This window comes from Branchiostoma floridae, chromosome 19 (genome assembly GCF_000003815.2).
Source record: "Branchiostoma floridae strain S238N-H82 chromosome 19, Bfl_VNyyK, whole genome shotgun sequence".
NCBI classification, from domain to species: Eukaryota; Metazoa; Chordata; class Leptocardii; order Amphioxiformes; family Branchiostomatidae; genus Branchiostoma; species Branchiostoma floridae.
The window spans coordinates 11,542,862-11,567,572 of NC_049997.1; the positions used below are offsets into that span (position 1 = coordinate 11,542,862).

General features: G+C 39.1%; 2 protein-coding genes across 2 annotated transcripts in view; both read right to left on the reverse strand.

Annotated features, from left to right (window-relative positions):
- Window positions 1-11,028: 11,028 nt before the first annotated feature.
- LOC118406643 (nuclear hormone receptor family member daf-12-like) lies at window positions 11,029-20,884 on the reverse strand. Its single transcript, XM_035806868.1, has 9 exons — window positions 20,708-20,884; window positions 18,844-19,031; window positions 17,737-17,877; window positions 15,931-17,114; window positions 15,365-15,428; window positions 14,778-14,860; window positions 14,326-14,413; window positions 13,141-13,254; window positions 11,029-12,422 (listed from the first exon to the last, which is right to left on the reverse strand). Exons 2-9 carry the CDS (start codon window positions 19,019-19,021, stop codon window positions 12,181-12,183), a joined length of 2,094 nt encoding a protein of 697 aa, XP_035662761.1. The 5' UTR covers window positions 19,022-19,031; window positions 20,708-20,884; the 3' UTR covers window positions 11,029-12,180.
- A 542-nt stretch (window positions 20,885-21,426) lies between these two features.
- Window positions 21,427-24,711, reverse strand: part of LOC118406689 (centrosomal protein of 290 kDa-like) — a gene marked incomplete in the record, with an annotated part of 47,468 nt that continues 44,183 nt past the window's right edge. Inside the window, 1 exon segment of the mRNA XM_035806957.1 lies at window positions 21,427-23,274. Within this exon segment, the coding sequence (XP_035662850.1) occupies window positions 23,110-23,274 (165 nt within the window).

Below are 24,711 nucleotides of genomic sequence, written 5' to 3' on the forward strand. Positions count from 1 at the left end.
TAACAGTAGTCTTCAACTTCAACAATTTTCAACCGCAACATTTTGCTTTGTTTGAGATTCTATCAAAGTACCAAAAATCAATATTGTCGTTTACAAGTTACAACACAAATAACAATGTTTTGTGTATAGTAATACTATCAACCACAATATGTCAAATGTCATTGCCTTTGCATGGATTGATCTATGATTATCTAGAAGACAATGACTGTACAAAAAAAAGTCTTGAACTTGTCTTAATTTTCTCTAGCCAAAAGGCTCTGGTACAAAGGTTTAGCCTGCTTGTTACCAACTAAATTTAGTTCAAAAACAAACAAAAACAACTCCATTTAGAACAGTTTTCTCTTCTTGCAATGTATTTTCCATAATCATTACTTCCTGTGAAACTTTCCGATCTAAGCAGCACTAATTCAACCTAATGCATCAAGGTCCCATAGAAATCAACATGTTACGTTCTACTGCGCAACTTGTCAAATCTTACTAATTGCACTTCCTACTTCTCTGGGCCTTTACCATGCCAGTGGAGCATGAGTTCTTCTGTTGCCTAAACGTCTGAGATCTCCTTTTCTTCGGAAGTTCAAAGCAGATGTGAACACTAGAGGAGATAATATCTCGTATGTCCTGTTACTTTCCTAGACAATGACACTGGCGAATCCACATCACACAAAACTACATTTTGTATACAGATGTAGCCATGTCTGTTTCAGATACATCTACATCTTTTCTTCACCTATTGATGACCTGATTGCAATGTTTTTCATAACTGAACAAAATTTGTGTATTAGTGTGTTTCATGTGAATTAAGAACTACAAAATTTGTGTGCACAACTAATGTTAAATCACCATAACAGAACTATACCCTTGTCTGTTCTAGTATAAGCCTGAAATTCATTAGGAAAGTTTCTATGAAGTAGTTTAAAATATTTAGTATCAAAATGCGAATCTTCTTTGGCTCTAACTATGCAACAAAGTGTTCTTATAAATGCTTATAAATCAATCAAAGGAATTGTGCATGAAAAATGAACATTCTTCTACTTCATTTTAATCACCAGCAGTCCATATATAGTACAACCACGTCACTGCATACATTGAGTCATAATTCCTACCTAAATGAGACAATGGCACTTCCTACCTGAGCCACAGCAGATAAAGCTTTGATTAAAGTGGAACTTACGAATAAATGAGTCAGTCTCAAGGGATTCTATGTTCAAAACAGATTGTCAAATGAGGCAGTCTTCAGTTTATAGGTATAATATTGTACTTAGCCATTGTCAGGACTCAAAATCCTTTTTTCTGTGTTTTTCTGTTAAAACATACATGCAAGTTGCAGGAAATTTTCCTTGTAATTTTTAGGAATTTCTGCAAATACTGTAAATATAGTTCCTGACCTACTCTAACACCAGCTAAATTAGGAGCTAGTGATTCATACTGTCAATTCAAATATTTTTGATGTACAAGAGGGTAAGAGATTTTCAGTATTTTCTGTTTGCAGCTACAATATATTGAAAACATATATCTGCAGTGTTGTGAATTCAGTTACAGAAAAAACTGCAAAACAGTTACAACCATTTCAAGATTTATAGTTCCAGACCTAAATTTCTTTACCCTATAAACCAGAAATATTTTTTGCAAAAAGTACATACCCCGGTGCGTCCATTCCCATAGATCTGTTGAACATAATGGCAAATCCTTGCTTCGTGTGTATACCAAAGCACATGTTGCACAAGGACACTAGCCATACAATGAAAAACTAAAATAAAATCATAAAAACAAGATTGAGTAAATCATTTCAAATTATAATCTACAAACAAACAAACAAACAAAAAACACGTAGAACTGAGCCAAAATGAAGATCAAACCAACAAGACATATTTCTTGGTCACTAAAAGCTTGTTGAACACCCAACAATGTTGGGGGTAACCACAGAAAAGGAAAATAAAAGCCACATCAGTCTAACCCTTGGAAGGAAGGAAGCGAAGTGCTGTGTTTGAAAAGGAAATTTTGGAGACAGTTGGGTCAATGACCTCCCAGGTATAAACAAACTGTTCTGTTTTTGCAGCTCCAGTTCTGTTGATGTGGCAGCAAAGATTCACCTGGTACTAGTATACACCAAGGTCACTTGTCAAAGTACAGTTAGAATTTATGTAAACTGTACATGTATTTAGCCTGGGTACCATCCGATTTCTACTGGGGCTCCTTATACTCGATACCCTAAAAATTAAAATTAAGTAAAAAAAAAATTTAGGGTAGCGAGTGTAAGGAGCCCTGGTAGAAATCGGATGGTACTCAGGCTACATGTATTAGCTTAGCGACATAACCAAAATGGAACCGACCTTTTCTTTCTATCCACAAAATGTTAACAGGGCTCAAAATCCATTTTTGACAACATGCACACTGGTGCGCCTAACACTGGTACGCCACTTTGTATAGAAGAACCACAGAAGAAAACAAAAATAAAGCATTTCGAGTCCTGAAATTTCCCTTGTATTTTCTATAAACCCCTGCAAAATGTAACACAAATCAGTAAACTCTTACCACCTACTTATTACCAACCCCTACTGAGTTATCAAATACCTTATAACGATTTTTTCACCCCAATCCATTATCAGTCCCTATAAATACATTATCACCCAGGGATGTGACCTCCCATGTTTGGGCAATAAAAAGATTGACATGTCAGCACTAACTGTCATTACTGTATCAATGAGACCTCTGTTGTTTAGCTGCAGGCCATTTCTATGGCAACAAAATCTGTCTCCATGGCAACAAAATGGGATAATTCATGTGATTAGGACTAGTGTGGTATAACTGCTTCACAGCCTGCAATGACTTATGGAACACCCCATTCAGTCACTTTGCAATGTGTTATAAAATATCATTCAAAAGCTTACAATTTCAAGTGTCAGAATCTCACATTTCAAACTTTCACATTTATTCTGCATCATAGAATGATGCAAACCATTTCTTTCTGTTGACCTAAAAATGCAGTTGTCTAAATTTGTGTATCATTTTGTTTTGTGTCCACTCTATACATGTACAGGGCTCGAAATACTGGGTGCATGTGCACCCAGGTGCACCCAAAATTGAAGTTGTGCACCCAATTATTTTCTGTGGGTGCACAGGGTGCACCCAAATATTTTCTTAGGTTTATGTATGTAAAGATATCAAAGTATACTAGTATACATCATATTCTTGACATCTAAGTGTTAAGAAGATAATAAAAATGTCTATCATGGTACTTGTTTAAGACTTTTAAGAATTTGCCTTGTAACTAACTTTTGCTATTAGGTTATACTTAAATTTAAGTGGTGCACCCAAAATTTTTTTGGTGCACCCAATTTTCTAAGCTGGGTGCACCAGTGCACCTAATCCCAAAAATGAATTTCGAGCCCTGATGTATCAATTCAACTCAGAAGCTACATGTACCTTCAAAACATAGAAACTTATGTCACAAATTGACTAAAAATTCCCTCAGCCACATGTGTACAGCAAGCTCTGCAACCACATTTCATTGGACATTTTAATACTGTATACTATGTGTCATCTTGCAAAAAGTATAGATTTTCAGCTAATAAGAGTAATGCACACATAATTGTCACTGATCACTATTTCACATCTAATTAACATGAAATGAATCATATCTACCAATAAAAAAAATGGCAATCCCATAAACAATATTGCATCAGCTAGTTAATCTTTTAATCACTCCCTACAACAAATTGATTACTCTACAACAATAAAAGCAACCAAGTATTAATTGAGAAGAAATTGCAATAACTGTATTGCGATAAATGCATCATGGAACGCACAATTGATGAAAGAATCGTCTCACTATGCCGCCAGATGTTGCTATGGCAACATTAATAATTAGAAGAAATATCAATAGACTCCTTTTAGGGTTAACAGCATTATGAGCATAATGGCAATGAATCATCGTCAGTGTTACAGACTGGGCTGTGAAGAAAGGGGCACCAAACTGGGCCTGTGGGGAACTTGTTGCATCCCTCAAATGATTTCATCCCCAAATTGATGGCAGACAAATAAATTAAAGGCAATGAAATGCCAGATTGAGTGTGTCATCAGGCGACTCGCACAGTCATTTATTTTCGTGTTACCCTGTTTATGATTCCAGGAGGTGGTTCCTTGTGGGACTCAAACAACTACAATAATACCAATACAAATCATTAGGGCAGGAAAAATTTGCAAGACATTGCATATGAAAAGTATTACAATCAATGCCCCTTTGTTCTGATGATGTGTGAATTATGAATCTGATTTGAACCTTAGAAGTATTACTAAGCAAATTAAAAAAACAAACACAAAAATTGCAATTACAAATTTAATCCAAGGAAAAATTTGCCAAAAATTTCATAATACATATTGCAAATAGAATCCTCCTTTGTGAATTACACATTTTATTTGAACATTATTTCTGAGCAATGCAGACAAAGGGAGGCACAGTTATTCAAAGGACCAGAGAAGTCAGGATGGGAATTGAACCAGGGACCTCTGTGCCAACCTCTGTAGGACTGATTGACAAGCCAGTTGCAGAGGGTGTGTTTCTGACAGATTCGCAGAGACAGGTGGTAACAAAATCTGGCAGCTGTCCTACTTCTTATATTTCCTCATCTGTAAACACCAGGGAAAGACACAACAAAGCACAAGGATCAACTTCAAGTGTTTTTCAATTACTACAAACATTTCCTTTGATGCATCTGCCTTCTAAACTTAAATCTTGTGTTGACGGCGTCGAAAGATACCACATCTATGTTTTTGTTATGATTTATATTTAAGTGTGACACGCAAACATGAAAAAAAAGACAATTTTAAGCAGATCTCGCTTGAGTCTGTGCGACTTTTCAGCGGCTTTCTCCTTGAAACAGGGTGGCAAGAGCAAGAGACGCGAGACAATGCCGTCTTTGTGAAATGTTGGAGGACATCTTTCTACAGCTGCACTGATTTTCCATTCATGGTGCCACTGGGATGGGAGCCCCACAAAAGAACAAAGACCCCAAAATGTCCCATTCAAATGCTGACTCAGGACAAAAAAAACCCTCAAAGACACAGTCTCATCAGTAACTAAACAAAACCTAGCATTTCTCTGTTGTGAAGTGAGATAGAATAAAACATGTTTGATGTACTTTGAGGTCTCAGATTACGATAAAGTTTGACATCTAATATTTCCTGCTAGAGTTGGGACAAAGGTTTGCCCGGGGAATGGGGAAAATTCAAGATGGCGACCCCCAAAACAAAACCCCAAACCCCGACATTACCTACTTTTTCTACCGATCCCGTGAGTTTTGAGCAGTAAAAATAGATGTGAGTGTTGCCTTAGATAAGTGGTGACTCAATGAAACAACAGGAAAGTTGTTGAAAGGAAATATTTGGCTAGAAAAGACTTTCTTTGCACACGCAACCCTCGTGCAACAACAATAACGAAAGTTGTGTCAGATCAAGGTTCGGGGCACACAGTTCGCAGCATCATAACATTGTTTTGAAGCGTTTTACACACTCTTAATACAAATATATAAATGATTTTGGTGGTTTGTTGGAAGATCGCCCGATCACGAAGATAATCTGAGGAAAAATCGTTTGTATGAAGTGGTGCGAGGGGCCAAAATTGGGGGTTTCGTCACTTGTAGCGACCGGACCAAAATAGCAACAGCCACACAACATGTTGCACTTCTAACAAACTTACCACCTCCGCTTTACCACTTTCTCAAAGTTCATAGCGACATCTTAAGAAGCAGAGGATCATCTCTATCTTATTGTTGACATCTTAAGGTGATACGATCGCTGACATTTGAGTAATACTCACAGAAAAAGTCTTGTTGATGTTCTTGATCTTAGGACGGTTCTCGGCCCGGGGCGTCCCTTGTCGTCCGCTGGGCACTACCTCGTCTCGATGCCGAGCAAATTCCTCGACACAACGTCGGTAAACTCTGGAAAGAAGATACACAGGCTGTGGACTTGCTAAACAAAATAAAAATGGCCATTTTGTCCTTGTTTTCCTTGTTTGTGGACAATGTTTGCAGCTTCGGACGTTTGGTTTCTCCCCGGTCCGGAAGTAAGGTCTGGAAAAATCTCAAAAATTTCAGAGATTTGTCAGTTCGACCCCAGCGCCCGGCCTCTTTCCAACCTCGCCAAAGTCAAGAAAAAGACGGAATTCTGAGGAAAAGTGCTCACCGTTCGGCGGCCAGGGGACCCGGGCAGGGCTCTGCGACTCGGCGGCGGCTGTTGTCGGCGGAAAGCAGGCGTTTTGGGGCGGTTTTGTGGCCGGTGAGGCCGCTGAGAGGAAAGAATGTGTGGAATGGAGGGTGGAATGCCAGGCCCGCGCCTGCCGAGCGACTGCGCACAGCCCGGCCGGGTGGGGCCACGCAACCAACTCACCTGGGGAGAATTCCACTCTTCAACAGAAATACTTCATCCGGAGCTTCTTTCCGACAATCATCAACATCTTCAACATTTATAGACTTCTATTATCAATACTCGCTTCAAGACATTGATAGAAATACAAAAGCATACTTTGAATATATGATTCTATATGTAATTTTGATAATTACGTAATATGCCAATTATGATGATGTAATCTTGTATATTTCTATGTTTTTGTTACCGTGAGGGTTTTGGGCAGCCTATACAGTGTTGTGCGATGCGATATTTGGCAAACTGGTAACATAAAATAAAAATAAAAATTAAAGAAATTAAACGCCCACGTCAACTGTAAACTTCACATAGCGTTCTCCAATTTTCACCGTTGCTACATCAAGTTGTGTATCTTGTGACTATTCAATATGAAGTTGGAGTTTCATAAAAAAAGTTATGGCTGAGGGGTTGACGTGTGCCTTATCCAAGTCCATAACCTAATGATTAGTTATTTTTCAATCACTAGGAAGTCCGTCTTCAATAGTTTTCAACTCACCTTTCTACCATAAATGCCAAAAAGTAATTAAAAAAATTTAAGGATCCAGGTACTGTATGAAGTATTTGAAGCACTATATTATCAGGCATCAGTAACATAAATATTCATGACACACTGTTTAAAGGTCCTGATCATGACGAAATACACGCCTAGCGCCTATACTGCTTTGAACATACTCAACAAGAAATTATTGGCAATACAGCTCTGAAAACTTGCGCATATAACGTCAATATATAACGTTTGGCTACTACAAATCCATAGACTCGTCGGACACTTAAGTTACTGAACTCTTTGACGTTACGCATTGTCACTTTTTGTTATTTGCCAGTGGCAAAAGGCAGGAGCCATCCCAAAGACTAAATGCTTCATTTTGCTTACTTTAATAAGCGCATAAATGGCATCAAAAGCCTCTTTGATCACGGCATTCTTGCAAAAATATTACCGCTACAATTTCCTGTTGGGATATTTCAGTTTTGTAGCTGACATTTTTGCAATCCCCGCTTCGCGCATTAAGCGGCATCTGAGCCTCAAAAACATTTCCGGAGAACAAAGTGTCCGCGCTTTGATCAGAAGCTGAATTCTCCCCGGTGACTGATTAGTCGGCAGAGGTCGCCCCCTCCCTCCCGGCCGGAAGTGGCTGCTCGGCTATGGTCCCGGCAGGTGCGAAGGAAATGCCAAGAAAAAATCTAAAGTTTTCCTGAAACTGAAAATAGTTTTGCTTTAGTTTGCTTTTTCGGATTTCTACAAAAAACGTCTAAATTGATTTTACAGCAATAACGTTATCAGCGCAAGGTTGATTAATTGACGCGCTCAGTATTTTAATTCGGCAAAAGTTTACTTCCTACTAGGAATCCAATATAAGAGAAATCGGAATTCTCACTGAAAAATAGTTGCCTTCAAAAATAGAATCTACAGAATGATATATACAACAGGTTATGTACATATGTGACGTTATGTATTGAGAAGTTAAAGTCTAACGTTAACTTTGAACCAAATTAATCTGAACTGAAGCCACTTTTCCAAACTTTAGGCTAGCCAGTTTGACTTGCCCGCTTAAAAAGTGAGTTTGCAACGAGCTTTCACAATATTTGGCGTATCAATAGCAGAGCAGCGATGTCGACTCCCTCCCGCCTTCAAAAAGAGCCTTGTTATTATTTTATTTTATGGACATGGATTTCGGATTTACTCTGTAGCGACGCGGTGCGGCCAAATACTTTACTGCATTTGATCGGGCGTTTAAAAATCACTCTCGTGCCACCAAAGAAAACATCATACGTCAAAGAACGATCGACGCAAATTTATTCATCTGAAATTCATTCAGTCAATGCCCTATATGTTTATATGTGCTCTTATTGTTTTCTTTTTGTTGTAATTCCCTGTACAATGTGTTGCGCGCTCTGAAATAACATGAGGAGAGAAAAGGCGTAACTTTTGTCACAGCGTGAATTGGGGGAAGTTTTTGCACCTACTTGACGTTGTTTGACAGTGATTGTTATTTATCGGATTACCCGCTGGTTCTAACTATGTTCCTCACAGCTTGTTGTCTGTTTTTTTTTTTTTTTTTTATTCACCTGGTGAGAATTGTCTCACATTGCGGTATTGTCTGTTTTGTTGTTGCAGTGAGAGTTGTTTGGGACAGTGCCAGGCATTATTCATATACTGTTCCATTCTGATAAATCTATCTTGCAATAAGTCAAAACATACAGGATATCACAATGAGAGTTCATGATATTGAAAATGAATCCCACTTTATAATGGATTGTCCAACTTATGATAGAGAGAGACAAAAATTGTTACAGTCTATTAAATGCAAATCTGATACAATATTACCACCTACCAAGACAGAAATGTTTAATATGTTACTATCATGTCCTGCTGATATATCTGCCTATGTCGGTCAATTTATTTATAACTCATTTAAAAAACGAGACAATATTATACTGTCCTGAACCAGCACATAATGCTAGCCTGACTGTTAATACTACATACCATGTGTAAAATAGATTAGTTTCTTAGATTTTTAGATACTAGTAACTCATGTAGATAAACTGTTCTGTATGTATTGTATGTAAAAGTTGCCATACACTGTATCCTCTACAGTTGTCATGCAATAAAGTTCTTCTGTATAACGTTATATCCACTCCAACAATAAAAAATATATTCCCTAATTTCCGATACTTGAATACCACGGAAAAATTCATATTTCTCATGCCACCATACATTATTGATTCCACCAGTTCTTATGTTTATAACTGTTTTAAGAAGCAAGAAGAAGTCAAACTTGTACATACTAGAATGTATTAGCATATGTAGAGATGATAAGATACCTTTTTCTTGTATCAAAATTGTACCTTATCACTAGCACTACGACCTATAGTTAGCTTGTTTAAGCACAAATGTACAATAAAGGTCATTCATTCAATAAAGACAATTGACACAAATGGTAAATGTTGCACCCACAGGCATAACATGATTTTTCTCACTTCATGCACATGTATCAGGATATTCAATTAACGTTATATTATCATTTCCAACAATGTGTACATGTAAAAATATGTCTGTCATCTGAAAATCAGTTATAAATTTGGATCATTTTTCATTTGTACACATTGTATATCATCTCAATACAATAGTCTAAATACCAGCAAAGGCACTCTTTTTTGCATTATTGAATACATTGTAATTAACAATTTCTAGTGGTTTTCTTTCTCTGCAAATTTGTCAAATCATAAATAGACTTCAAGTACTTCAAATGTTGGCATACAGAACATACAATAAGTTATTTACAGTAGATTAGAATACAAGAGCATTCAAAATATTTTACCACAAGGCCACACCAATTTAATTTCTTGGTTCACGGATTTTTTCATAAAAAATATGGAGCGAGAGGGCGAAATAAAAATAAAAATTGTAAAATGCTTCAGGTAAAGGTAAGGGCTAATCCCAAACATAAAGAAAAAAAGTTTTCAGCTTGAAAAAAGTACAAAAACACTATTACTGTACAGTAACAGCACCTGTTCGTTGAAAATTACAAAAGTAGTGTCAGTTTTTATGTTTGCTACACCAGAAAGTTGGTGAATGGTTTCATTAATGGTGAAAATTTGCTGAGTGGTAATTTTTATTTTTTATTTTTTTCAAAAAAATAGGAGCGAGCGAATCCGTGAACCAAGAAATTAAATTGGTGTGGCCCAAAGATAGAATGATAAATATTTGACAAGAATTCACAAAGGACCCCATCTTAACTTAACAACAATAAATCATATCACAATATAACGAAATCTGTATGCTGAAAATATTTAGATTTTCAAAATACCATTTTCAGAACACCCATCCATATCTCTGTATGATATACAATTACAATAGTCAAACCTAAGTTATAAAGTGCCACTGACATGAAATTTCCTCTATCATTCACGTAACCCTTTTTTTTTTCTGAAAACATCTATGTTATCTTTAATTCTAGTATACCGTGAGCTCTTCTATCGGGTCATGATGTAACTGTACTGGTAAATTTGTCCCACAAAAGTACACAAAGTAGACAATATATGTTTTCAGAAATATCTCATATGTACAAGAATGATAGAGAACTTATATATATGTAGGATATCAGCAATTACTTTCTCCTTCCCAATATATTCTTATTACTTTGTCATCTTTATCATAATTCTATTGCAATCTTCCTGCATTTTAGACATCCCTATCCATTTCTGAAATGGAAAAGTCCAAAGCCAATTTCTTAGCCTTTACTTTGAATAGAATCTAACTCGAATTTATAACATGAAAATTCTTAATTTATACGTAATATTCCTTCAGTAGTTTTTACACACAAACAGGAAAGCATAAATGTTATAATAATTCAAGCCTGTAATATTAATATTAACATTTACATTGCAGCAGCCAGCAAAAGAGTAAAGCAGCATGTCTTAAATTCAATCAGCTATGGTCACACGATCATTTTCTCTTGTTTCAACCAATCACGTTGCAATGAAAAAACAATTTTACAATAACAATAACAAATTAAAAAAATTTACAACAAAATGACAAATTAGATAGTGAACCCTAGAGGTACTAGTATCAGGGTTTTAGCAATACAGTCAAGCATTTTCTTGCGTTTCTGATACACATGCATGTCAGTCTGACAAATCTAGGATAAAAGAATTAAGAATAATCCTCTTGATAAAAGACTCTTCGATAGTTACATGTTGGTAGTGCAATCTGATTTCAGCATAGCTCACATTTTTTCTGCTGTAGCTCATGTTTTCAGACAAGCACTGTAGGCTATACGGTATTACCTACTCTTCTCGACAAGTGTTTTGAGTTTAGAGGTTTGACGCTTGAAACTAACACTGGAAGCTCTATGATGCACGGAACCAAAAGCTCAACATTAAATGGGAGATAAACAATTCTGTAATATCCTTTAAAATCATTACAGGTTTACAAGCCAGCCTGTATCTGTAACTGTTACACTATTTCACCTTTGTCAGCGGGGTATCAAACCTATATCCGTTGTTTTAAGGGCGGGGTGGTTAGGGATATCAAATAGACGGACAGCGAGATATTTTGAAAATAACTGCAATAGTCTGAAAATACTAACAGTAGTATTGCATTTTGAAACCACTGTCCATCAATTTGATAAATACTCAGATATGGGTTACCTCGTGGATAAAGGTGAACTTGTGTCATCTATAGCCAGTATAACCACCCTTTCAATGTTCCATCTTCAATGTTCAATGTGTGTCCTTTGGTGTAACAGACAAGATTTGCAGGCACACAGCATGACAGCAGCTGGTAATACTACACTAAATCAGTTATTATAGTCTGTCACACCTAACCTACACAACTGCAGCTGCTGTGCAAAGCTAGGGTCACAACCCGCTGTACATGCAATTTGTCCGTACGTTTTTTGAGAGGCCCCGTCTGCCACGTATTTCTGAAAACGTCCAGGCTGTACAGGGCAGGCACGTTGCCTGTACTCACAAGTAACGGGGGCGAATCGGCAGCCTGATGGCACATAAAGTTTTGCCTGCACATAAAGTTGTACGTCGTGTCTGCGTGCTCCAAAATCCGTCAGATTCCCTTCGAGTTCGTACGGAGGCGGTACGTACCACTTACGAATCCCCAAAAAATTGCCCATGTTTTGGCACGTAGACAGCACGTATTTGCACGTACGGCGGGTTGTGCCCTTAGCTTAAAGCTATATTGTAAGTCCAACCTATAACCGGAATGGCTAACAAACATCTAGAAAACATCTGATTGAGGTTTTATTGGTTTTTGAGACTCGGCGTGATTTCCACGATGAGCGGCTCCTTCCTCATGATGTCCTTGTTGCGCCAGTGGCGCTCGTGGTTGTGTCCGAGGCTGCGCAGCTCCGTCATCTTGCCCACCAGGTGAGGGAAGATGTAGGGCTGGTGGGGGTAGTGCAGCTTACAGTAGGTCACCAGGGTCTCCAGGTACACGTCCTGGGCTCGCTGGACACAGGCCTGGTCTTGGACATGTGGACGATCTACAGAAACAAAAATCAAGGTTAGACTAAATAAGTTTGGCAGCACTTTTTATTTTCGCTGGATCTCTCTTTTTTATCTGACCGCATGTTTTATGTCATCCATAAAATTAAGTCTGCGTGGCCGAAAATGATTTACAGAATACAATCAAACCTGTACAAATGACCACCTCTACACAAGGACCACCTGGCCTATGTAACCACTTTTTGGTGCACGTGGTCCCTTAGATAATCTTCCCATTGACAAAAGCATTAAGACCTGTCCACAAAGACCAGACTTTAATTGATGCTCCCCTGAGTGTTTTTTTGCCGGTGCGTAGCACCGACTTTGAATCGACAGAAGCGGTTGGTTCAACCGTTCGCTTGAATGCATGGATCGGTCAATTTTGACCAAACCCTTGTAATAGCCCTTCTATACGCCTGATTGCGTCAGCGTGGCCGAGCGGTCTAAGGTACAGTACTATATATAGCAGTTTGCTTCTGCAGCCGTGGAGCGTGGGTTCAAAGTACCTCACTTGCTACAACTTTTTTCTTTGTTAGACAAATCTCATGTACTGTTTTTTTAATAGGAGAAAGACCAATTCAGTAATTCGATGTTAAAAAACTCTTTTTTCGAGTGATTTTGTCTAACATCCAGGCTTTTTCCAAAATACGCACCGGCCAGCTTTTTTCAGAAGCTTTCTTGTTTAGACTGTAATCCACAGTGTCATCCACAACTTACCAGGTGACAAAACGATAACAGCATGTAGTAGGTTGTAAGTGTTGGAGTCAATCCCAAACTGGTGAACAGACTTGTAGAAGGGGAGGATGTTGTCTAAAAACTCCTTTGTATGGGCTGGATAAAGTAAAAGAAATCGTAAAAACATCAGAATGAGTCTCATATAATATCTATCTTTCAAATACTCATCTTGTTGACATAATGTTCACATACGTTATGTCATCTAAGGACTACCATGTGGCGGAAAAACTATGCAAATTTGTTTTCTCACGATTCAAGAAGAGGGAATCGACCCTGTAGTTTTGGATGGAATGTAACATTTATTTTACAACACTTCTACTTCAAGTTATCTAACTGAGTGCATTTAACCTATGTTGGACATGGATATGCAATAAAGATCATTGTTATTGTCTTAATCCTTTTGGACGTGTGATCTAGTTATGATAAGATCACAGAAGCCTGTATCACAATAAACTGAAAATAACTGTGACCATAGCTTGTTCACAACAGGAAATTTGACAACCAGAAATACCCATACAGTACTATGACATATCTCTATGAGGCGCCAAATATTATCCTTTCCAAAATATAATCAGACCAAGTATCAAGACAATTCATCAAGGAATTCTCGAGTTCACACGCACGCACACGCACACCAGGGCTCTAGCCAGCACGAAAGTTTTTTCCGTCAGCCAATTTCAATCGTCGTGAAAACCGCGAAAATTCATTTTCCCCATGACACTACAAAGTAGTAAATGTTGCCATTGAGACCTTGAAAAACGGGTTTTAATGAGATTATCGTATGCGAAAGGACGCCGACTCACGTTGTCAACAATCATAACGATAGCAAAACAAGCAGTGTGTGGCTTTTACGGCCGTGGACGGCGTCCCCAAGCCGCCTGTAGCTTCCACCAAGGACTTTTGTCCGTCAAGGTTGACGGATTGGTTTTAGGATTTTTCCGTCAAATTTCCGTCAATTGACGGAAAGACGGACGCTGGCTAGAGCCCTGACACACACACAGGCACACACACACAAACACACACACACAGGCACAGACAAACACACATATGAACGCTGCTCAAACATTATCTCCATTTTCAATGGAGGTAAATATACCGACTATGAAGGCCCATCCACATATGAAAATAAGACGAATATATGGTACATGTATTTGTATCCACATGTACCTGAGATAAGGATGTTCTGCAGAATGTCCTCAGTTTCCACCTCACCAGACTGCACCATCTTTATCAACATGGACTCCACAACTGAACCCTGCAATTAGAGACAAAACACTTGTTTTATCATCACTGGAAATTCATCTGTGTTGGTAGAATTCATTATGAGGAAGGATCACAAAACACAAAGAATTGGACTTAATACTTACTACTACTAAGGAGTAGAAACAGAAACAATATCCTGACTCCCAGGATTCGAACTCATGCCGAATCTGGGCTACCAGATTACAACCCCAGCAACACAAACCACTACGCTACAAAAGGCTGACAGCCATTTGGCATGGTCGTTTGGTGGTACTTGAAACCCACTGTTACACTTCGTTAGCAGAGTACATGCATAATAAGGGATAGTGTAAAGGCCTCAAAGCTTTAACAGACAACAACAAACTGAACACACAAACCTTGACAAGAGCTATCTGGTCCTCCTCTGACAGATCCTTGAAGCCCCGCAACGTCTTGTCCCACTGGATGTGTTTCTCTATACCTGTACAGGAGAAAACAGTTTGACCAATGAGAGAGTGGCTGTATGTCCATCAATCATTTTTACATTTTAAAGATTTTACTTTGTACCTTAGCTTTTGACGAAGCATGCACGGTAGACACCTTCCACACACAAATATACAGACCTGTCCTTGGTGCTGAACTGCATCCACAAACAACATACACACTTGTCTTTTGCGCTGAACACCATCCACACATAAATATACAGACCTGTCCTTAGTGCTGAACACCATCCACACACAAATATACAGACCTGTCCTTAGTGCTGAACACCATCCACACACAAATATACAGACCTGTCCTTAGTGCTGAACACCATCCACACACAAATATACAGATTTATCCTAGATGCTGAACACCATTATGCTGTCAAACCACAACACAAACAAAGCCACAAACACTACCTAAAACAGAACCTTCTTGGTGAAGGTAACAAAAACAGCAACTTGAAATACACTGGGAACAGCAGGCTAGGTTTTACACATACCCGCTGTGATGAGGTCAACAGCCTTGGCCTGATGCTCCTCCAGAGTGTTGGTGACAAGAGTGGCCTATAGGAAACAAATGGGAGAAATATGGTGATGAGGGATATATATAATAGATATCCAGGTGATAAGGTACACCTAATAGCACTCAAGCAACTGGATAAGATTTTATAATAAATGTAAATGATATTTCAGGTAGCTTCGTCAGTGACACTAAGCAGATCTCAGCAGAGCAGGTTTCCTACCTTAACTATGAATTGTTGAACAATTAGGAGACAAAACACAGATTACTGACAAAAGGGAGTCAATGTTTAAGTTACTGTTGCCTAGAACTAATTCATTTAATGTTACGATCTCCACATCTTCAAATCAATGTGATACAGTCCAAAAAAAAACCATACCCATCAGCATACCATCTCTTTGAGTTACAGTATATGCTGGCCAATGGGTCAGGAGCACAGACAGACACACCAAAAGCATAACAGGGGTAAAAATCACTACCAGCTCCATCCCTGAGGCGACACCAAAAACATAGGCAGTATTACAATAACCATAGCGTGCGACTTACCCTAACCTCATCCCAGTTTTGGCTAGGGAGGTACAGTTTCTGTGCCTTGTCCAGTTCCTCAATTAGCACCTTCTGTTCAGAAGTCAACTGTAGATTTTTGCTCTGAGCCATGGGGCTCCCTCCAGCATGTATCACAGAGCCTCCTGCTCTTTGCTGATTGGTCATCACAGGTCTCAGATGATTGGCTGAGGCAGAAGAAGGGCCTGCCACATCCATGATCATTGAGCTTCGGCCTGACACTGCCTGGATAGGGGGAGATCTTGTCTGATTGGTTGCTGAGAGAGCTGACCCGTTCAAATTCGAAATTCCTAACAGTTGGGAAAGGATGGCTTTTCTTCCCACGTTGTCAGCAGGCATCTGATTGGTTGACAGGTCAGGGCTTGGTCCGCTGCTCGGGGGAGGTGTCACATTACTAAGTTGAGTCCCTAGTGAGGATAATAGCGCTGATGCAGCTGAAGAGGAAGGCCATTCATTGGCTGGTGCCTTCTGATTGACACTTGATGGTTGCATCTGATTGGTTCCTGGTTTAGTATGAGTTGCAGCTTGTTCTAGAGACTTGCTTAGATGAAAGTTGGCACTGAAAGGTCCAGCATTATTGTTCTGACTCTGCTGGGTAGGGTTATCACCAGCAGGACTAGCTGATGGAACCTGCGATGATAGCATGGACAACACCTGCGGTGATGTCAACGAGCCATTATTTGAAAGGAGTTGGGCAACAAACGCAGGTGACACCTGCACTGTAGATGGATCACCCTCCCCATCCTTGGGTGGGGCACCCAAGTACACATTGACTTGATTGACAAACACAGGCTGTTGTTGATTGGCTGATTCATTTGTGGGCGGTGCCAGTGGATTTCTGTGAGGTTGCCATCCAGGGATGTTGGGATTTGCAGTAGCTGGCGCACCTCTCAACCCAGTCAGGAGTTGACTCAAGGGGTACTGTTTGTCAGAAAGTGGTCTCTGATTGGTCGGGATTTGAGGCTGCTGATTGGTTGTTGGGGTGTCAAGGCACTCATTGGTCACCCTGCTAGCTGGAGGCTGATTGGTCCCAACTGCAGGGTTTTGAGGTTGCTGATTGGTTGTTGAAGTTGAAAATGGAGAGGTTCCCTGTTTTTCATGCTTGGAACCACCTTTTGATCTTCTCCATAAGAACTTGGACTTGCACTGAGCTTCTGACAGCAGGCCTGGAACAAATAAAGTTAGACAACCCACGATTGTAAAGTGCTTCTTTCACATATCATTTTAGCTTCCTGATACTCATCAAATACTACTTCAATATGATATAAAAAGTCAAATTCTACAGCCATATATTATAACTCCTTATATAAACCTGCATATACAACAGACTGGTCTTTTTTTGTAAAACATGTTCCTGCTATGATTGAGGCACTCTATTTTGAGATTAAGAATTAGAATGATGGAGGTAATATATGTAAACAAATGACAATATAAACAAGAAATCGAACGTCCATATGCCTGTGGAATGTTTCGAGTTGCAAATTTCTTGTTTTATTTGTTATTGTGAGTTTCTCACTGACTCCATCTAAATGCATTTTCCTCAATGGCTCTTATTATTAATCATGAACCAAGAGACAAGCATATAACAGGATATTGAAAACAGGACATATTGATAACCTATTCTGGGACCTTTGAGCGAACTTTGTCAGTGTGCCTAATGTGTCACATGTGGGAACCAGCCACTCTACTGCATTCAAACAACATACAAACAAACAGTCATACTGAAAACAAAACTACTGTTAATGTAGGCTGCATTTATTTTAGTGAAGTACAAATACTGTAACTCACATTCAGGCCTCATGCCCATCATCTTGCACCTCCTGAGCCTGCAGTCAGGACACTTCCTCCTCATGTACAGGTCCATCTCACAACTGCCGCCGGTCGGACACTTCTTCACGTGGCCTCGCAGGAATGCTCGCCGGAAAAACCCTGGAGAGGAAAGAGGAAGGTTCTTCAAGTGTAAGTGAGGCCATACTGATATGATTTGATATGTTGATGACATCCTACAGCCACCCCAAAACTGATGTAAGCAAAGAGAGGGGAGTTGCCTTCAATATTAAATCTACTAGTAAATGGTAGAAAGTTTGTCTTTGTGTTGGTCGAACGAAAAGAGCCGAAGAAGAGAGTAAACGGTCAGAGAGGTTGAACTGAGTACATGGCATATCAAACAATAAATTCTATTTATGTTCCCTCACATTTTCTTTGAACATTGGAAGACTTTGCTTAGCAGTCATACATACTATACTAGTACATTCTTTTGGCTAAGTTGTACTGATAGTAACAATATGTGGTTGCAGTTTGTCCTTCTATGGGGATATTAAGGTGTCATAATTTCAGTCATGTCACGTCAGTCCTGTGCTTTAGGACAGCATGGGGTGGTCAAAACAACCCCTCTCCGTTCCCCAAGACAAAATCTGATGCATGAACACACTTAACAGTGAGGAGGCTAGCTGCTCTTTATAACATCAGCGGGGCTCGAAATATTTTTTTCTGCGTACCTGCACTGTTGCAGGTAATATTGCAAATTACCTGCACAAGACAAACTTTACCTGCACCACTCTGAATTTAGGAAGTAAGGATCATTATAGAATTGTTAAGGAACCGCTGCTACTTTTCTTTTATACTTCATAGGTGGTTAAAGTCAATGCAGCTAATAACAATCCACATCATCCACCTACATCACAGGACATTTATGTTTAAAACCCAGTAGATGGACCAGTGCAGGTTAGGTGCAGGTAAACACCAGAAATACCTGCACAGCTCCAATTTTACCTGCACTAACCTGCATCTGCAGCCCTGAGCCCTGATCAGTAATGAGACGACGCCTTCACAGGTACTTTACAGTATCTCAATATACCTTAAAGTTTGTGCTTTAAGAGAGAAGACCTCCTGTACCTTTGCATCCCTCGCAGCTGAATGCTCCATAGTGGTATCCCGTGGCCCTGTCACCGCAAATGGTACACTCCAAGCCAAGTTTTTCTCTCTCTTCCTCAGAGGAAGCTGGACCCCTCTGTATCACAGTGGACTCTTCCTGCTCTTGGAACACATCAGATAGCTTCACGATGTCCCCCATGGTGTTTTATCTGGAACAGGTGGGAAGAAATATTCATACTGATACTGCAAACTGTAAAAACATTTCTGTGGTTTTGTTTTTGTGGTTTTCTTGGTGAACTGAGCTCTCAACATGAACTCATAGCATTGTAAATCCCTCCTTTTTGCTCCTGTGACTTCCATATTTTCAGTAGCTTGTTTTGAAAATGATTTGATCATGAAGAAAACTATTTGGAAGGATTTGACATTGCACAATGGCTCTTATGAACCAACAGACATGCATATAGGAAGGTGGTTGGTTTCTATACTGACCGTGAGGATGAAACAGGTGTATAACACTAGTAAGTCTTTAGTGACTTTACCTCAAAGACATTTCACATGGCCAATGTTTTGTAACTATTCAACCTAACGAAAGGCAAAGGTCACTAAAACACCTGTTTCGTCCTCACAGTCGGTCTGTTTGGTCAGGATGAAAGTCCACACAATTTTTACCCCAAGGAGGAAGGTTCACCTCCGATACTAGAGGTACACTACAGTAACTGTTTTTGGTTATGTCTGTGTGTTTACACCCATAACATGTAAATCCAGATGTTTTTTTTATTGATGGACCTCATTGAATTTTGCATGTGGGTAGTTACTGAGGTCCCCCAAAAAACATAGCAATATCAGACCCCCTTGCAGAATTTTTAGACATTGCAGGCTGAGTAGTGTGGTATAGGCCATAACCAGCTGTGATGGGACTATATATAGCATTAAGAAATTCACAAAAATTCAGAAGTATTCCATGTAGGTATGAGATTTTCAATGTCCTGTTTTGATAAGGTCCTCATTGGTTTCAAACATTAACAAAATAAGTAAGATGCCATAAAACATACTTTTTTAATTAAGAAAAATAACATAACAAGTGATAGAGAGTGACTATTGGCATTGCATTGTAATATTGCTCTAATCTAAATGGGTGTGGCACTTTCAAACCAACCATCAAGACTAACTTCAAGTATCATGTATTTTTGAAGGAATATTGGCTTCAAGACAATTTCCCCAAAAGCTTAACAGTTAAAGAGTCTGTAATTACTACTGATAGGAAAACCTAGCGCATATGGGAGTAAGCACATAGCAACCATGGTTTCCTCTTGTTGTTGTCTGTTTGTGTCTTGGGTTTCATTTCCTTCAAAATGACTCATACTCATAAGGTCGAGTGCTCCCACGAATACAGCCTTGTCATCCTTACATCTTATTTTCCTAACAAATACCTTAGCAAGACTTCTGTTCTTAAAACACATGTGACAAATACCGATGCAAATGAACACATATTCATCAACAATTTTAAATTTTACATGTAATGATAAATGGTTTATATATATTATCAAGTGTCGCCTGGAACAAAATATCTGACTTAGTGAGTAGAAAAACAAACTAACGTTACAGGTGGTCTACTTGGCACACCCATATGTTACGTTATGTGTGTATAAAACGTAACTTTAACAGTAACGTTACGTATAAAACACAAATCAAGCCCTATAAGATCCATACAATGAAAATATTTAACGCCAATCCGTGAAAAATGTAGAAAAACGTCGGGAAAAGTTCCGCCATTTTTGATTACACCCCAAAGCTCAGGCCTGGTTCTGGGAGAGGTCAAACTTTCGGGAGAACGTTCGACCGAACGATGCCCAAATTAGCGACGAAATGGCGGCCACATACTTACCGAGATGTATGCGGTACAAGCAGAGACACGTATCCGTCCGTAGTGTGGTAGGAATATGTAGATATGTATGATAAAAACACGAAAATGTCTCCACAAACGCTGGAACTGAACCAGTTCGTCTTGTACACCAACCGTGAGGTCGCTGACCGCAGGGTTACGTCCGGGACCGTCTACTACTAAATTGGGGGAGTAAAATATGTTTTGTCCATTTCATGCTAATCATAGCCTATTCATAGGACATTAAACTATCTTGTTCTGCATAAAGGTGGTTTGTTTATAACGATTTCAAAATCAAAATGCACTTTATTTGTCGTTGAATTATTTTAGACGACTACATTTTTATGTGTTAAAGGAAATTACCCCATCTCAATTTTAACGTGTAGTAGACCAAATGCGTCATAACTCACCTGCGACCTGAAGGACATGTCCCATCAGACACAACAACAACACATTTATCTCAAATGTCCTTGGCACAGGATAAACCCACAGTGACATAACCATTACTTTTACACTAAAATGCACTGTATGTGTACTTTTTTGTTTGAGAAACACACTAGTATGAACAAAAACTTAAATGAATATTAAAGGTCGACCCTCTTGACAGTATTATTTCTTTCACCAAGGTGGTTGAAAAAGACCTCCTTGCTTTCACTAATATCTGACTTTAGCAATGTAACTCATTCATTCATAACACGAAAAAAAACACACAAGGAATCAACTTAACAAGAAAAGTATAACTCTTTATTGATGTAATGTCAGAAGCTTTACATTGTTTTATTGCTTTGTTAAAAACTTTTTTCTCTTGTAATATAAATCAATATAAAATTCCAATGTTGATAGCAGTAGAATTTTCGTAGAATGCTACATGCTTGTAAACCAGGTACTGTACTCGTGTACTACATGCATTTGCCCTAAGTAAACAGAAAAATGGACCAACAGGCTAATTAACAACTGATATCAAGTGTGCACACGTATAACGTTATGTCAATATAGATACAGTGAATTTTTTCCAGAATGTATCCTCAGGTTGTTGGTTAACCCTGGAATGCATTGCATGCATGCTGCCAAAGTTATTTTAACTGGCTGTACTTTTATATGCTAGAAATCTAGGGCAATATTTCCAGTTTTGTAGAACCTTGCTGTTTTTTAATGTTCTTTTGCTTCATTTCTCCCCAAATGGAGTAAATATCTAATATAGAATGATACATTTTCTGCTGCATAAGCAGTAGCCTGTGTTTACACAAGCTCTGGCCGGCTGGGCTTAATGGCGGCGGCAATCGTAGGGCCGGCCGCTAGGGGCGCGATTTTAGTCAGGCTACATAAGTAGAATCTGCGGTGAAAACAATGTACATGTACAAATTGCATATCTTCCCTTTCTTTCACTGTACTTTGCTTTTACTAAAATCTTAACAACAAATGCAGCATAATCAAAATAAACCATCTTTACCTAGAATGTCACTTGTTACAATATGGCCGTCACATATTGAGACACAGAGGTTACAAGGCACCATTATCTTTGGCACATGATATACAGTCATAACAAAATTACATGTATAAAAGTATAACTCTTTTATCACTTGAAGAAATAAACATCAAAATATTTTATTGTTCAGCTCACTACAGATGGTTTGGTCCTCAAGCTGGCAACAACTATGTTCTAGAAATGATATTTAGCAAAACTTGTCCTCAGAAAACATCCATATATCATATATTACAGTATAATTACACATGTCTTGTTTTTTCTAGGAATTTAAACATTTGTTCAGTCACATTTGAAACTAAATGTATCAAGGAATGTAATACTGTAACGCTAGTTCACCTATATCTGCGGGGTAACCTATATCCATTCAATCTGTCAATTTGATATCCCTTAAAACCCTAGTTTTCTAAATACAACAAATATGATCGGACAAATATGAACCAGTGTTAAAAGGCCTTTAAAATTGTGATGATACGGGTGTTCCGGATCGTGTGATAATCGTGTGATAACTTTCCGTATCACACAGGTTCGAAAATTGTATCACACAGGCTTCCTTCGAGTAAATCAAACCATTTTGAACGGGCCGAATACAGCATGGTTGAAAATTCGAATACCGGATTTGGACGTTAGAATTACTGTTGTTACAATCTTTTGTTCGAGGACACAACATTTTTTCAACTTCTGGTGCATTTCGCATCAAAATATGTGTTTTCTCAGGTGAGTATGACATAAATAAAATACAACACGGTGTATTCCGCATCACCCTCAGTCCCAGCCCTCCCGCGGGTTGGATCACCCTCCCGCGGTCGGGGTTGCACCTCGGGTGATACAGAATACACCGTGTTGTATTCTACATGTACAGTACACAGTTAGCTAAAGTGGTATTTGACAAGTAAAACCATGGAACTGTGATCTAGCTCTGCTATCTGTCGTCGGGAATGTTGACGGACACCCCAAACTGCCGACTCAGCATCCTGAGTTGTTCCTCGTACATCACATTCTTCTTTACCGCCTCGCGATAGTTGTACTTCAGGTCCTCAATCTCCTCGAAGAATGCCGGGTCAAAGTTTGCCAGCTCTCCTCTTAGCTGAGAAACAATAGGGATAAGAAACCTTATCAATACTGCTTCTATGTATGCTTCATATCTACACACTTGGAGACGTAATGACTGTGAAAACATTAAGTACATGAATGCTTAACCTTTTTCCTGGGAAACCAATTTTTTATCGGATACTTATCTGATACATAATTGGTGCCAAAGGCATACCTCAGCAACAAGAAGGTTAAGGAAAAAGATTTAACTGAAGCATTTAGCTGAACATAGAATTTGTGCTCATAGTAAGGGAGTCAGCTTATCAAATGCAAAAAAAATTACAAATTGACATATACATGTACTTTCTCATTTGTCAATGAATTTTTTGTTGAATGCTGCACAGGAGACAGGTAAACCTCTACATGAGAACCACCAGGCCAATATGTACCATTTTGCTGGTATCTTGGAAAATGTGGTCCCTTAAACAATGCTGCATTCTTTGACAGGTTTCATTATATTTGACCATATTTGCCAGTTTTCATCATGTTGCACACCCTCTGGCATAATTAAAGGACAGCATCAGAAAATTTTCAATTCATTATTTTCCAGTAGTTTACTCATTAAAAAGTTGATGTACGTCAATTTTTACATTGATCCGCCTAATATGACCCTGTAGACACGTTTGAACTTCGCGCTCTCCTCCTTTCCCCGCCGCGCTGGCCGATGACGTAATGGCCGCGTTCTGAGAGTCTGACGTCACAGATCCAAAACTTCTAGCCAGCCATTTTGCTCGGTGAACCTCGGTCCTCTCAGCGGTAAATAATCACTCCGCCATTCTGGAGTTCAGTCCGTAGTTGTTGACAATTACTTTCGTGGACCTGTAAGTCGCATTGTGACCTGTCTACGAAGCCATAGTCCCCGGGAGACTAAACATGAATGAGCTTGCCTGCGAGTAAACCGCGCGGCGACGGGACGAAATCAAAACAATGGCGGTGGGGAAGGTTCACGCACCGTGCCATTCTGGACTGTTACAAGAGCGAGTTTGGGTCAGTTCTTACCTTCTCCTTTCCGGACAGCACAGCGATAATTACACGTAAGCTTCCACGAATTTTGGTTGAATTCACAGTTGTCCAACTGGCAGTGACATTAAAAAAAAAAAGAAACATTTTCCTCTGACAACATCGGACGATCCCCTTTTCGCGCCGAAACATACATACAACACAGGCCGGCAATGTGAATGGCGCGAAATGTCGGCTTCGTTTCAGAGTCCGTGATTTATTTTGATGGAACACCCAACAATCTCCGCCAAAGCTACATGATTGAAAAACCGGACAGTGCAGATAATTTACCTGAGAAACAGAAAATAAAGTGAGAGGCGAGGCGTAACTCGCTCGAATCTGTACAAGTTGCGGTGCTATCTGTTTCGGCGCGATAAGGGGATCGTTCGATATGTAGTGATACAGGGCATGTAGGCGCAGGAAAATGTTTCTT

What these genes read in the sequence shown, in the direction of transcription:
- LOC118406643 (XM_035806868.1), bottom strand. Translation starts at nt 19,021, where the DNA reads ATGGGGGACATCGTGAAGCTATCTGATGTGTTCCAAGAGCAGGAAGAG. An exon ending in CAGCTGCGAGGGATGCAAAG is followed by an intron (nt 17,878 to 18,843) that starts GTACAGGAGGTC and finishes TTTCCTCTCCAG; the next exon opens with GGTTTTTCCGGCGAGCATTC. An exon ending in TGTTATCGTTTTGTCACCTG is followed by an intron (nt 12,423 to 13,140) that starts GTAAGTTGTGGA and finishes TTGTTTCTGTAG; the next exon opens with ATCGTCCACATGTCCAAGAC.